The sequence below is a fragment of the Cupressus sempervirens genome, chromosome 5, assembly GCF_028749045.1.
Source record: "Cupressus sempervirens isolate cs-2001-9-10 chromosome 5, ASM2874904v1, whole genome shotgun sequence".
Taxonomy (NCBI): domain Eukaryota; kingdom Viridiplantae; phylum Streptophyta; class Pinopsida; order Cupressales; family Cupressaceae; genus Cupressus; species Cupressus sempervirens.
Window position 1 is genome coordinate 255,579,693 of NC_143122.1, and position 13,799 is coordinate 255,593,491.

At 37.8% G+C, this 13,799-nt stretch overlaps 1 protein-coding gene across 2 annotated transcripts in view; it reads left to right on the forward strand.

Moving 5' to 3' along the window:
* LOC149555502 (uncharacterized) overlaps positions 1-13,799 on the forward strand; it is a 178,096-nt gene that overhangs the window by 84,274 nt on the left and 80,023 nt on the right. For both annotated transcript variants that reach the window (XM_089829571.1, XM_089829570.1), the window contains exons 6-7: positions 1,483-1,546; positions 1,698-1,914. In XM_089829571.1, the coding sequence (XP_089685697.1) occupies positions 1,483-1,546; positions 1,698-1,914 (281 nt within the window). The remainder of the gene's footprint in view (positions 1-1,482; positions 1,547-1,697; positions 1,915-13,799) is intronic.

The following is a 13,799-nucleotide window of genomic DNA, read 5'->3' on the forward strand; positions in this document are numbered from 1 at the left end:
TGAATCACAGTCTTAGCAGAACCAATATGGAGAGTTGGTAGCTACAGATATTGCCTGGAAAATTCAATTTGGCATTATACAGTCATCTGTGCAAGGGTAGCAGGAAACATTGGAAGAAATTGGCACCTTCAGACTGGTGGTGAGATTTGTAGTAGTTCGGGGTGCCAATCAGAGGCTGTTTACTGCTGTTGAAGCCTTCAAGAGGGCACAAAAACTGTTCCAGCAGCTGACGTCAACTACTAGTGGGCTACATGCTGTACAATTCAAGGGAAAATCAGTATTGTATGCCCCAGATTTTGGGATCTTTCCTGGTATGAACTTCTATAGCAGAAAATGTCAATAAATAAATAAATAAATGATATGTGTTTCAGATTAGTGTTTCAGTTGTAACATGGGTTCAGAATTTTGAGTGTTTCAGTAGATGTTGTCTCCCTTTCCATTATTTTCACAGAATCCCCCAAAAATATAAAGCTACAAAAACACAAAACTGTTCAACATTGGAAATTCAAAATCCCTTCCTATGCTGGTCAAAGTCAACAAATTCCAAAAACTACCGCCTATTTGCCTTGATTTCTATCTGGGATATTCAATTTTCTTTTTTGGTTTAATTAGTCATCGATATAATGCTGTGCGTAGGTAATTTTATCTTCTGCTTTAATTAGTCATCGATATAATGCCGTGCATAGGTAATTTTATTTTCTGCTTTAATTAGTCATCTATATTATGCCTTGCATGTGTGAATATTACTCGCCTTCTTATATTTTGTGTTTTGAGGCTATAACTACATGATTTTGTGCTCATATTTATAGGGCCAGAGCTGACCATATGTTAGATATGCTGCATTGGTTTTCTCGCAGAAGGGTAGTGCCGGTTCCATATCTTTGGTTTTGTATACCTTTCTGTGTTCTATATACATGGAGATAAGTGTTGGCACTTATGCAACACTAGTCTGTGGATGTCAATATTTTTCTGTAACCTGTTAGAGTTCATAATAGTGCATTGGTAATTCTTTTGGGCCTTAAATTAGTCATCTATATTATACCTTGCATGTGTGAATACTACTTGTCTTCTCTTCTGATAAGTCTGGAGGCTATAGCTACATGATTTTGTGCTCATATTAATAGGGCCGCAATGAGCATATGTTAGATATGTGTTTTCTTGAGTCTTCTACATTGGTTGACTTTTCTCACAGAATGGTAATGATGGTTGTGTATCTTTCCCCGAAGATGTAATTATGAACATTTTTCTGATGATATGCCTCATTCTTACATAATATAATGGACTAATTAGCTTCCAGAGTAACACTGAATGCTAATTTTATATGATACCAGCTTCTTTACTTGGCGTGGTTGGTTGTTAACAAGTTGTGTTCACATGCTAGATGTTTGATAATATTTTTCCTGTTGCTATTTTTTGTTTCAAATGAAAAAGTTGAGGAAAAATTTAAATGCTGAGCTTGTGTTATTTGAATTTGTTATGTAGGGAGTTTTGTGCAGAGTGTTTTGCAGAGTTCATGCGGTGGTCAGTGCGCCATGTTTCCACTGAGGTTAGCAAGATAAAATCACAATATGCATCAGATTGAGTTATGTGCTAGAAATAGAAATAAAGAGCAGAAAGTATTGCAAATGGTCAATTATCTACCCATTGTAACTTGTTTATGCAATGTTTTCTGTTCTTTTTGTGATTTTGTTTCACAGGTTGATAATTTTGTAAATATAGCATCTATGCTGCATCGGCTCTACACTCGCCTTGATCATCCAAATGCATACCATAGATTAGGAGCAGCCATGGCCTGTCATCTTATCTATCCAGTACTCAGGGAAAATGTGGCAATTGTTGACTGCCATATTCTGGAAATGCTTTTCTTTTGTATAAAGAGCCTGCGGGTCGGGGAGAATGATAATGATCAAATAGGTCAGAGAGACATGCCTTTGTAGTTTGTACTCCATTAAATTCGGATGGCCTGTGTCTGTCATGTTATTTCATTAGTTAATTGCTATTTCTGTTAGTAAAAGTCTCTGTATATTTGGTATTTTAAATTTGATGCAATTTTCATAATTTTTAGAACCTGAAAATGGTTTAGAATGGAAATTTAAAGGCACAGAAAATACTGTTTTTTAGTTTTACGCTTCTTTTAAAAACTTAGTAAGAGTTGTGTCAACAATAGTTATTTGAAACACAAGTGAGATGCCTGAATGATATCTTCAGCTGGCAACAGGTTTTCATTCACTGCCTCCAAGCTCGAGGGTTTCGGTCCCCAAAGCTGCTAAAAGCAAAAGCTTGAAACTGGAAGTAAATCATATCAAAGGTATTAATTCTTCAGTTGAGAAGGACACTAGAAATTTACCATCGACATGATACTGTCACAGATAATCCAAACCTGACCCAACTGACTTGCTATAAATATTAACAAAAAACTGCAGCATATCACCTCAGGATCGCCTAAAACTGAAATTGCATAGGCTCAATGGCCTCAAGATCCCTTAAATGTCTTGGTTAGCCTCTGGGACCATGGAGAAATCAGCCAACGACAATAATATACAAAGTGGCTAGAAAGGGGACATTACAAATATGTTGACCTTTTATTGTATCATCCTATGAGTCTTAATTAAAAAAATGAGTTTTTTATAAGATCCCTGAATGACTGTCTTATAAACCCTGCTCCTCAATTTCGCAGTTGAGTTTTCTTCTAGGCACATTGTTAGATGTAGAATGCATCGACCCAAAACATTAATGGTTGTCTGATTATTAACCTTGCTCAAATGTGTATTACTTGAAAAGTAGTATTCATTTAGATATCGAATTCTGATTAGAACTACTATACATACATTACATTTGGAATTAGAAATAACAGAAATAATTCCTTTTCTTATTGTAATGAATCTTGAACAACAGCTGTTAGTTTTAATGGTAAATCAATGTTATATTAAATATAGGAGATGGAAGCTCCTTATATATATTTATGAAGATGGTGTTTCTAAAAGAAGCAATTGTGAGCTAAAGATAAAAATAGAAACTACCTAATAAACTAAAGACTAACTAAGGTGACAAGTAAAGAAACATTATAATATTCTGATGCTCTTCCTTAATGGTCATCGTCTACCTGATGTCTTTTGGTCACTAATTCTTAAGAACATTCTGCTGTTGCTGAGACACTCCCTGAATCTGCAAAATTTTAATGACCAAGAAGCCATCCAATTTGATGTTGGACAACAAAAGTATTACTCCCTATAGCCATAGACGCTGAGATGAAATTGAAACTATGATTTTAATGAAATCGCCAAACTCGTTTGCATATGAGCACTACAACTGAACACAGAGTGCAAGATGATCACCAAGAACTTAATGGGTTTTGTAATCTTTCCTTTGTAATCTTTACTTTTGTAGAACAGTGCCCACATCACTGTCGGCTAAGGTAGATAGGTAGGAATATTTAGCTATAGCAGGTAATGTTCATTATTATTAGTTTTACGAGGAATATGTAGAGGTAACGAATATTTAATGGTAGGTAGTTATTGTGTAATGGTGTATAGTAACAATATTATTAGTAATTTAATTTATATAATTTAATTGTAAGAACTCTTACAATCATAATAGGGAATTCTATAGTTAGAAATTGTTATATTATAATAAGAAATTATATCATAGAAATAAATACATTTGAGGTTAGATTATTAAAGACCAAACATTATAAGAAATAATGGTTGATTATAATAAAATCAAATGTAGAAGATTGGATAGACAAATCTCGTAGACCTTAAAGGTATCCCTTGATGGCTAACTAATGAAGGGTCATCCTACAGAACACAGAGGTTCCTCACAGAGGATTATTAAGCTTGACTTGAAAGGTAGTTTTAAGGAGGAAGGCTAACTAATCAAGTATCCTTCCTTAGGACATAGGGGATCCTCCCCAAGGGTTAGGAAGCTTGATTAAAGGAATCCTTAAGGATGTGTACAAGTAATGACATTCCTAGTTGGAATTCTGAGATATTAATCTCTAGAATTGGATTTAATAGTCTATGTTTCTAATGATTTCTATAGGTAAAATTCTCCTACGAAATGGGTACATTACAGTGGTATTAGAGCATAATCTTGCCATCTTGTGGAATCTAGTTGTCACACATCAACACCTTAAAGAACGATGGCAAGGGAACTAGCCCAAGAACTAAGGAACTTTATAGAACAAACTGATGAGAGTTTTGAAAGGACTGAAAACTCCATTAAGGTATTATTGGAAGCTTTACTAAAATTAAGTAGTAATAAAAGTGAATGACTTAACCCACAGAGGGACCATCATTCTACTAATGAGGAAAATGAACCCTCGTAACAAAGTTCAGTCCCACGAGAAACTTTCCTCTTATTCATTCCGAGTGAAGAACCTGTTGCGAATGAGGAAACGACCACTAATAGCGTGGAAGAAATTGCACAAATGTATGCTACCTTGGATCCCGATCTTCAACAACTTATTCCCTTTAAAGAATACTATGAATCTAAACTCATGGAAAATAGAAAGAAACATCATGTAGATGAAAACCTTCAAGAGAAGGTAAATAAGGTAAAATTACCATGTTTAAATGGGTTAGAAGAAGAAACTGTTCAATCATGGGTCCAAAAGTTAGATACATATCTATCCTGTAGTCCTATGATAGAAAAAGATGCTATCAAGTCTACCATACTTCATTTAAGAGGATCAGCCCACAAATGGTGGCACTCTGGCCAAATTGATGAGGAGGTTTGATTTTAGGGATCCTTAATGGTACTTTGAACAACTAACTCACCTAAAACGATCAGGGTTAGTAGAAGAATATGCCGATTAATTTCAAGATCTTTCTATAATGGTTCCAAATCTATCTCCGGGTCAACTCACTCATTTATTCATAGGACTTAAACAACCCATTAAAGCACAAGTGAAACCCTTTGAGCCCCAAAGTCTAGAAGAAGCCATTAGAAAAGCAAAAAAGGTCGAGTCAGTTATGATAAAGGAAATACCCAATGGTCTCCCAATAGCAACATCCCAACAAGGTATAGAATAAAAAAAAATAGTAATCAAGGAAGACCATGTTATATATGTCATGAAACATGGACTAGGGGACATAGATACCATCAACGAGAGGAACTACTGAAGAAAAACCTATGCTTCAAATGCAAGGGTCCTTGGAATGATGACTATCAGTGTAAGAAAGGAAAAATAAAACAAATAGAAGAGATGCAGTGATGAAAATCCAAGAAAAATAACAAAGATTGATGAACGAGAACATAATATGTGATCAACTTATGGCAACATTGTGAGATAAAACAAATAGAAGAGATGCAGTGATGAAAGTCCAAGAAAAATAACAAAGATTGATGAACAAGAACATAATTATGTGATCAACTTATGGCAACATTGTGAGATAATAGATATAGGGTTATCACTATGTGAAATAGGAGGAAGCTATTCCAAGGAGCTAAAGTCAAAATATTTGCATGAGGACTATTGTCGGTAAATTCTATATTGTAGCTGACAGGTAGAATTGTATCCGAAAGGGTGCGTGATATTTGAGTCACCCCTTCGGGAAAGTATATGTACATTATTCGTAGCAATCATTAACATTGTAAGCATTGTACTTGGAGTGCATATTGCGTGTATGAATAAAGTATCTGTTCTGTGTTATATCTACTATATTACATGCGATAAGTATCCTTATACCCTATACGAGAAACATTTGGCATCGTTGGTAGTCGAACCTGGAACAAAGGAAGTGTTATGAAGATTAATGCCGAATCTGCTTAATAAAGATAGGAATAAGATAACAGATAAGGATGAGATATGCACAACATAGAAAGTATTAATTTTAGCACATGTGGAGCGCAGACAAAAGTTTCAGCTTATTGATGGACACCGAGGGGGTGAAGGAGCACAGATGGAGTGTATTCACCCAGTAGACTGAGGAGTGCCGAGAAATTGCTCGAAGAAACTTGACAACGATTGTATATGGTGAAATAGACGAGGGAGGAGTTCCTTAACTTGTATACACCGAGGGTAGAGAATCCAAACAGAAGGGAAGTAACTCGCACGGCTTGAAGTGCTGAAGGAGCATGAGCATTGAGTGAACTCTTCGTTTTCGATACACCAAACGAACGGATACAAGCAGAGAATCGAACAACTTCGCTTGAGGAAGATCTTTTCTCACCAGGTAATGCGGTTCTCCAAAGTAGGGCGGTTGTCCGAAGCAGCGTAGGTGCTCAGAACAACACGATTACATAGCAAGTACCATAGAATCAAAAGAAAGTAGCAATGGCAGGACCAAAGGAAAAATAGCCAAAGTTTAATGGTGATGGGACGACCGATCCAATCAGACATTGTAAAACATGTGAAACGATCTAGATAGCGAACGACGTATTGGACCAAGATGACTAGATCCGATAGTTTTTGGCAACCCTGCAGGGTGTACCAATTGATTGGTTTTCAGACGCCAATCCTCAGAAATTAACTACATGGCCGAACATGAAGAAAGAATTCATAGCAAAATTACAACTACTAAGGGATGATAACGAAATAGTAGCAGAAATATATAGTATGAAATAGGGGAAGAATGAAACAATCTGGGTATATGCAGAAGGTTGAAGGAGCTAGCGGGGAAAATGGAGAGCCCATTGGCGGACGAATTAAAGAAAAGATGGTTTGTTGAAGGGCTACCACCGACACTAAAGAAGATGAAAATTGTACCTCCTGCATCGTACATAGATGCGTATAATTGGGCGATGGATCTGGAGAGTGAGCAAAAAACAAGCAAAAAGAAGCACAAATTGTCGGACTCAGATGATTCATCTTCTGAAAGTAGCAGTAGTGACAAAGAATCCAGTAAGAAGGTTCAAGTGTTGAAGGATATGTTACGGATGATGGAGTTCAAAAATCTGAAAAATAAGCTTGACTCGATGAAAGGGGAATTGTGGTGTATGAACTGCGAGGAGGGCCACACAAAGGGCTCTTGCCTGAAAACACAATTTTGCAATATCTGCCAGATTGTGGGACATTCCACCAAGGAATGCCCATTCAATATAAAGACAATGGTACATCAGCAAGTGTTACTAATGTAGGAAGTGTCCATCGCAGGAGCAGGAACGAACACGGACAATGGCGCAACCTCAGGAGGGTACTAGAACAATAACTGGAGTGGACGGGGCGGTAACAATAACAATAATAACAATAATGGAGGCCAAAGTTGGATACAATACAACTCGAGTGGACGGCCGATGATACAATGCCGTGTGTACAACCTCTGGGGGCACTTCGACAGCGACTATGCCGCAAAGGAAATGCCATAGTTATGTAGATGATGTGGTTTGGGAGACCACAAGGATTCAAAATGCCCTAAGCAAGGGGTGAACTTGTTAAGCATCGAAACATGTGATGAGGAGACATTAGCCATCACTCGCGAGCAAGCAAAGAAGGCAATGTACCCTGATGCAAAGGAAGAAAAGAAGAGGTTGAAGCAAGCATGAATGGAGTTGAAAAAAAAAATTGAAATGAAAAAATTGCAAACAAAAGACACTGTTGACACCTTGAAGAGGAACCTGGCACAACAAAATATTATAAGGCAGGTAATGCAAATGGAAGTTCCTATGAAACTGAAGGACCTTCTTACAATGCCTTAGTTACGAACGACGATACTGAACATGACACCACTCCTGAAAGCAATGAAAGAGAGGAAAGGAGGGCAGCGGAATGATTGCAATAGATCCAATGCTACTGGCACTCACTACGAGAAGACATCCTCTAGTAGTAGAGATGGGTATCTTGGGAACCGTACTCACAGACACAATTGTTGATGGACAGTCAGGAGTGAATGTATTACCAGAAGATGTATGGAGGAAGTTGGGACAACCTAGGTTGTCGCCACCTACATTTCAACTACTCATTGTCGATCAACACGGAATTAAGCCCTTAGGGACCCTGATGGTGCAACCTGTAACCATCGGATGCAACCATTCTTATTGGATTTTGTGGTCATACCATTGAAAAGAAAAGGGTACCATGCCATTCTCGAACGGGGCTGGCTAGTACAGGTGAAGGTGAAACATGATTGGAAACAAAATACTCTATCCATGGATGGTGGAGGCTTGAGATTTGTAATCGACTTACACACAGATGGTAGGCAACGTCATTAGATTCCAAAGGCGAAGGCGGAGGGGACGACGAGGGGAAGAAAAGAATGGAACTTGACAAAGAGGGAATATTGAGATTGGAAGGAGGGTCTAACTATGATGACCTAGACTTGGTGAATGGCCTACTCCATTGGTAGATGGAGGACTACGAGCTTTTTCCAAGCTATAATATGTTAAGGGTTGACGAAGGTAATAAAGGAGAGGAAAATGAATGTTCGGAGGAATACAAAGAAGTGAAAGAAAGAAGGCTGTTACAATTGAAGCTAAAGGAAAGAACAAAGCGTATGACTAGTACAAGAGAAAGAACATACATAAGAACCCAACAAAAGGAAAGATTCCATCGTATGGTACACGGTGAATAGATTGCACGGAAAGAAAAGGTTACACCGCACCACGAATTTAGTAGAAAGGTGTCGGCAATAAGGAAAACACATTGTACAATCTGCACAGGAAACAAAAAGGAAGGGCTTAATAAAATCTTCAGTAGTATGGAGTGAAGGTTCTAGAATAAAAAATATAGTTATTGATGGCAAGGAGTGGCAACCGATGGAATTCATGGTACCAAGTTTAAGGATCGTGATCTAAACAAGCTTGGAGATATAGAAAGTTTGAGCGAGAGATTGTATAATTTAAATAAATTTGATGAGCGATGACTGCAGGCACAATGGGCCACGGAGGTTACATAGAACAGGCGTAAGACATGGCATGACAAGCATTTAAAATTGAACAAATTTCAATCATGGCAAGTAGTGTTGAAGTATAATGGGTGCAACGAGATTAGACCAGGGAAATTCAAAGTGAAATGGATAGGAGCATACAAGATTCACGAAGTTGTCGATAATGGAGTAATAAAATTATGGATGCTCGATGGGAAGTGCGTGCCCTATGCAGTGAATGGGTTGAAACTGAAAGTCTACTGTGAAAGAAATAATGCGCCTGCATAGGCAAACAACTCAGAAAGAGTATAAAAATAATAATAAATAATGTATATATGTAAAATAAATGTAAATAATAATAAAAGATGTATAAAGTTAAGCATATTGTCATGGTACGACCCTTGATATATATGAGCAAAGACGAAATAAAAGTAAACTGAAGGATATATGACCAATGTATGACCAACAGTCGAAGGGAAAAAGGCGCCATACGAACATTATTTGAAAGGAAAGAGACTACCGTACAAATGTACGGTATAAGAGGAATATTATATAAGAAACATACAATCACCGTATGGTCTTCATACAAGTAGGGTATAACAGAGAGTCAATCGTACGACAAAAACAGGAGGGGAGATCACTGTACGAAAGGAGCACATCAGATAAAGACACTGTATGGCCTTGGAGGTGAACACCATATGACCTTGGAGGTAGAAGGAGGTGAACACCGTACAACCATACGGTCAGCCAAGAGACAAACAAAGGAACCATTCTGTCCGGAATGTATGGTGTAAATCGGAAAGTTCAAACTTAAAAATTGTATAGAGGTACAACACAAAGCAGCATGATAGATAGCCATCGTATGGACGGTATATACAGAAGGTGAAATCTATTATCAGTAAATACGGTACGGTACTAGCACATAAGTACACCTTATGGTTAGTAAGGTAAGGGTGGATATCGAATGCAAGTAGCGAAAATAGATGGAAGAGCACCGTATGGCCTTAGGTATGGGTAGCAAGAGACGACGAAGCACTATAAGAACTATACAGTACGGTCTAGAATTAAGAGAATTTGACGGTAAGGAAACAACAAAGCAGGACTACCATACGGGCTGCAGTACGGATTGCATGATAAGAAGACAAGAGAGGCCAAGGCTATTGCAGTACGGATCGTACAGTCATAAGAAGTTCAAGAAGTCATTTACACTACCGTACATGGGTTGACAGAAGCAAGGACGTGACAAGATTCACATCGTACAGATGAGCTAGGAGTAGAAAAATATCACACAGTCAAGGAAGACTGTTTGCAGGAGAGCATAGGTGCCGTGCGGTCTGAAGGAAAGTAGGCATAGAATACCGTATGGTAAAGATAGAGAAGTTATAAAACATCATTGCATGGTCGTAAGACATAAATTGATACAAGGGATGACCGTCATATGGACACAAAAGAAGGGTGATAGGAGGTTCTAAAAAAGAAAAAAGAAAAACGACGACAAATCAAAACGGTTCACAATGAATAACGTATGGTACTAAAGGGAAAGACATAAATAGGTAGTGAAGAAAATATAAGCAGTTGTTAGAAAGAGTATGGGATTGGAAAAAATCACAAAAATGGTGTGTTCCATGTAGTTCTGTGTGGGTTTGAGGGTTCTAATTTGGTCTTGGTGGCAGGCGCACTGCCCCTCGACCCTGCTGGGGGCGTTGCCCCCTAGATCCCTGGTTAGTTTAGTTATAAGTTTTGGGAATCAAGCATGGAGTGTTTGTATGCCAAAGGTGGAGAGAGCACTGGAGCAAGCCTTTCGAGAGGGGTGCTACGCTTTGAGGCACCTAGAGTAGGTGTTGTTTGGACTTGAGATTGTCTTGGTGGATGCATAGAGAGCTTGGGAGGAGCTGACCACCTAGTTGGAGGCAATAGAGCGACACTTGGCTCAGCGTACCTAGGAGTTGGAAGCAGAGAAGGCGGCATGGGTGGCTATCAAGGTTAGATTTGCTAGGGAGACGGTATTGTGTTGGCAGAGGCTACAAGTGCAATGTGTTTTTGGAGACCAGTTTGGTGCAGGAACGAGAGGAATGTGAATGTGATGTGATAGAAAAAAATCTATCCTGTTATAGTTAGTCACAGTTAATGTATTCCATTTTGTTAATCTGTCTCAACAATGTTGTAATTGTCGTCTGGAGATGACTTTACTTTTTGTGGGGGCATGATGTTGGTAAATTCTATATTGTAGCCGATGGGTAGAATTGTATCCGAAAAGGCACGTGACGGTTGAGTCACCCCTTCGAGAAAGTATATGTACATCATGTGTAGGGACTATTGAGACATAGTGACTATTGAGACATCATCATAATCATTATTATTGTAACCATTGTACTTGGAGTGCATATTGCGTGTATGAATCAAGTATTTGTTCTATGTTATATCTACTATACTACATGCGATAAGTATCCTTTTACCCTGTACAATAAAGGACAAACAATTTTGGGAGGGGCAGACTATCATAAGCCGAAATTGATAAATATATTTCATTAATCAATTAAAACATGTATCAAGTAATAAGTATATCAATAGTATCAATATACAAATAAGAATACACTTATTGTTATTGAGTATCCAAATGATATTCATTTAATCTAATCAATTATGATCACATATGTTTACAAACGAATTCTAAAAATGCTCTAATTAAATATATTACTTAATTAAATGACTAAGTCACATTAAAACATTCACAAGGAGGGATATCGGTGTACTCAACATTAAAAGATAAATTATTCCAATATAGGGTCATGACCCATTGTCTTATCACATATAAAAATGGGATAACATACGACTAAACGGGGGGAGGAGGAAATGAATGGGAAGGACGTCACAACAATCAAAGGTTGCATAGTATCAAAGGTGATTAGGCAAGTGGGAAAGTATTAATGTTAACACATCACCAAGCAAGTGTAAGGAAATGTAGTGGGGCCGATATCCTTATAGCCACGGAAGATTGGAAGAAACGTTGGAGACCAAACCTCCCTATTAAAACGATTGTGCAAGTGACATCATCCCCATACACATCGCAGTGGGTACGGAGAACCAGAACAGTGCCCACATCACCGTCGGCTAAGATAGGTAGGAATATTTAGATATATGAGGTAATGATTATTATTATTAGTTATACTAGGAATATGTAGAGGTAAGGGATATTTAATGGTGGGTAGTTATTGTGTAATGGTGTATAGTAACAATATTATTAGTAATTTAATTTATATAATTTAATTGTAAGAACTCTTACAATCATAATAGTGAATTCTATAATTAGCAATTGTTATATTATAATAAGAAATTATATCATAGAATAAATACATTTGAGGTTAGATTATTCAAGACCAAACATTAGAAGAAATAATGGCTGATTATAATAAGATCAAATGTAGAAGATTGGATAGACAAATCTCGTAGACCTTAAAGGTATCCCTTTAAGAAGATGACTAACTAATGAAGGGTCATTGTACAGAACACAGAGGGTCCTCACAAAGGATTATGAAGCTTGAGGTAATTTTAAGGAGGAAGGCCGACTAATCGAGGATCCTTCCTTAGGACATAGGGAATCCTCCCCGAGGGTTAGGAAGCTTGACTAAAGGAATCCTTAAGAATGTGTACAAATAATGACATTCCTAGTTGGAATTTTGAGATATTAATCTCTAGAATTGGATTTAATAGTCTATGTTTGTAATGATTTCTATAGGTAATCAGATATATTTACTAATGTCCAACAAGAGACCAACCAAAGGGTCTAAGGGATTGCGTGAAGCAAAACAACAACCCAGTACAAAGCAAGAGCACCAAACGGTGTCCAAATAAGGCAAAGAAAATAACAAAGAACCAGGGAACCGAAGCAAACCTGCAAACTAACTGGTTTGATCCACTAGGAAAAAATCAAGAATCAATTGATATGCCATAGGAAAGGATACCCCAAATAGTCTTTGAGAACTCTTGACAATGCTAGTAAAAGAAAGCCATTGCTGAGTGGATGCAGACTAGGGATCCAATGCTCATTTGGTATTCTGCATGGGGTAAATAACTATGAAAAATGAGGTGATGAGCTGGTCAAAATGTGATCTTTGCAGGAGGAGCCGCTGCAAGGTGTTGTCCCGAAGGCTCCATGTCATTTCCCCTCTTTTAGCTTAGTGTCTTGTAGGTTGACAGGGTTGGATAGAGACCTAGTAGGGTTATTCAGTGTTGGGGACTTGATGTTCTAGCAGTTATTGATCAGTTGGGAGATGTTCCTTGTTTTTAGGAGGCAGTTCCTACTTTTTAGGAGGTATGATCTTGCCCAGGGTTGGGTCTCCATGAGATTACTCTTTGGGTTCAGTTTCAAAGAGATAGGGCTTGTTTCCTAAATTTTAGGAGCATCCCTAGATTTTAGGGATGAGACTGCCAGTGGATCCTTGATTTCTGACTTCAGTCATAGACAGGTGACAGGATGATTTTATGGTTTGTGATGTATGTTGGGCCTTTTCTGGCTATTTGGGTTATATTTTTAATATTTCCTAAGTTAGTGTTTAATAATTAAATAAGGCTAAGTTATTAGCCATTTTGGAGTAATAAGGGGCTTTTGGCCTCATCTGGATGTGCATCCTATGGTGTGATAGCTTGTTGGAAAGGTCTCAAAATTCTCTAAATCTCTCTTTGGTCTCAGGGCAATTCAGTGAACAGATTTTTGTCTATGAGGAAAAAGGTCATTTTCTAGTAACATGACCACTTTAAAATAAGGAATTATAACACTTTCACTACCCAACGCCACTTGGAGATACTTAGGGTTCGATTTGCAATTGAGAGGGGTTATAAGGAGATAGTAGCTTCATTCTATGATCATCTTTGGCATATTTGACAACTTGTTATGAATTTTCTCTAAATGGGCAATTTCTAGTCTAGGACACAAACCCCAGGTTAGTGATTGGCTGGGACGTAGCCCTCAGCAATCTTTGGCACCGAATCTCTTAG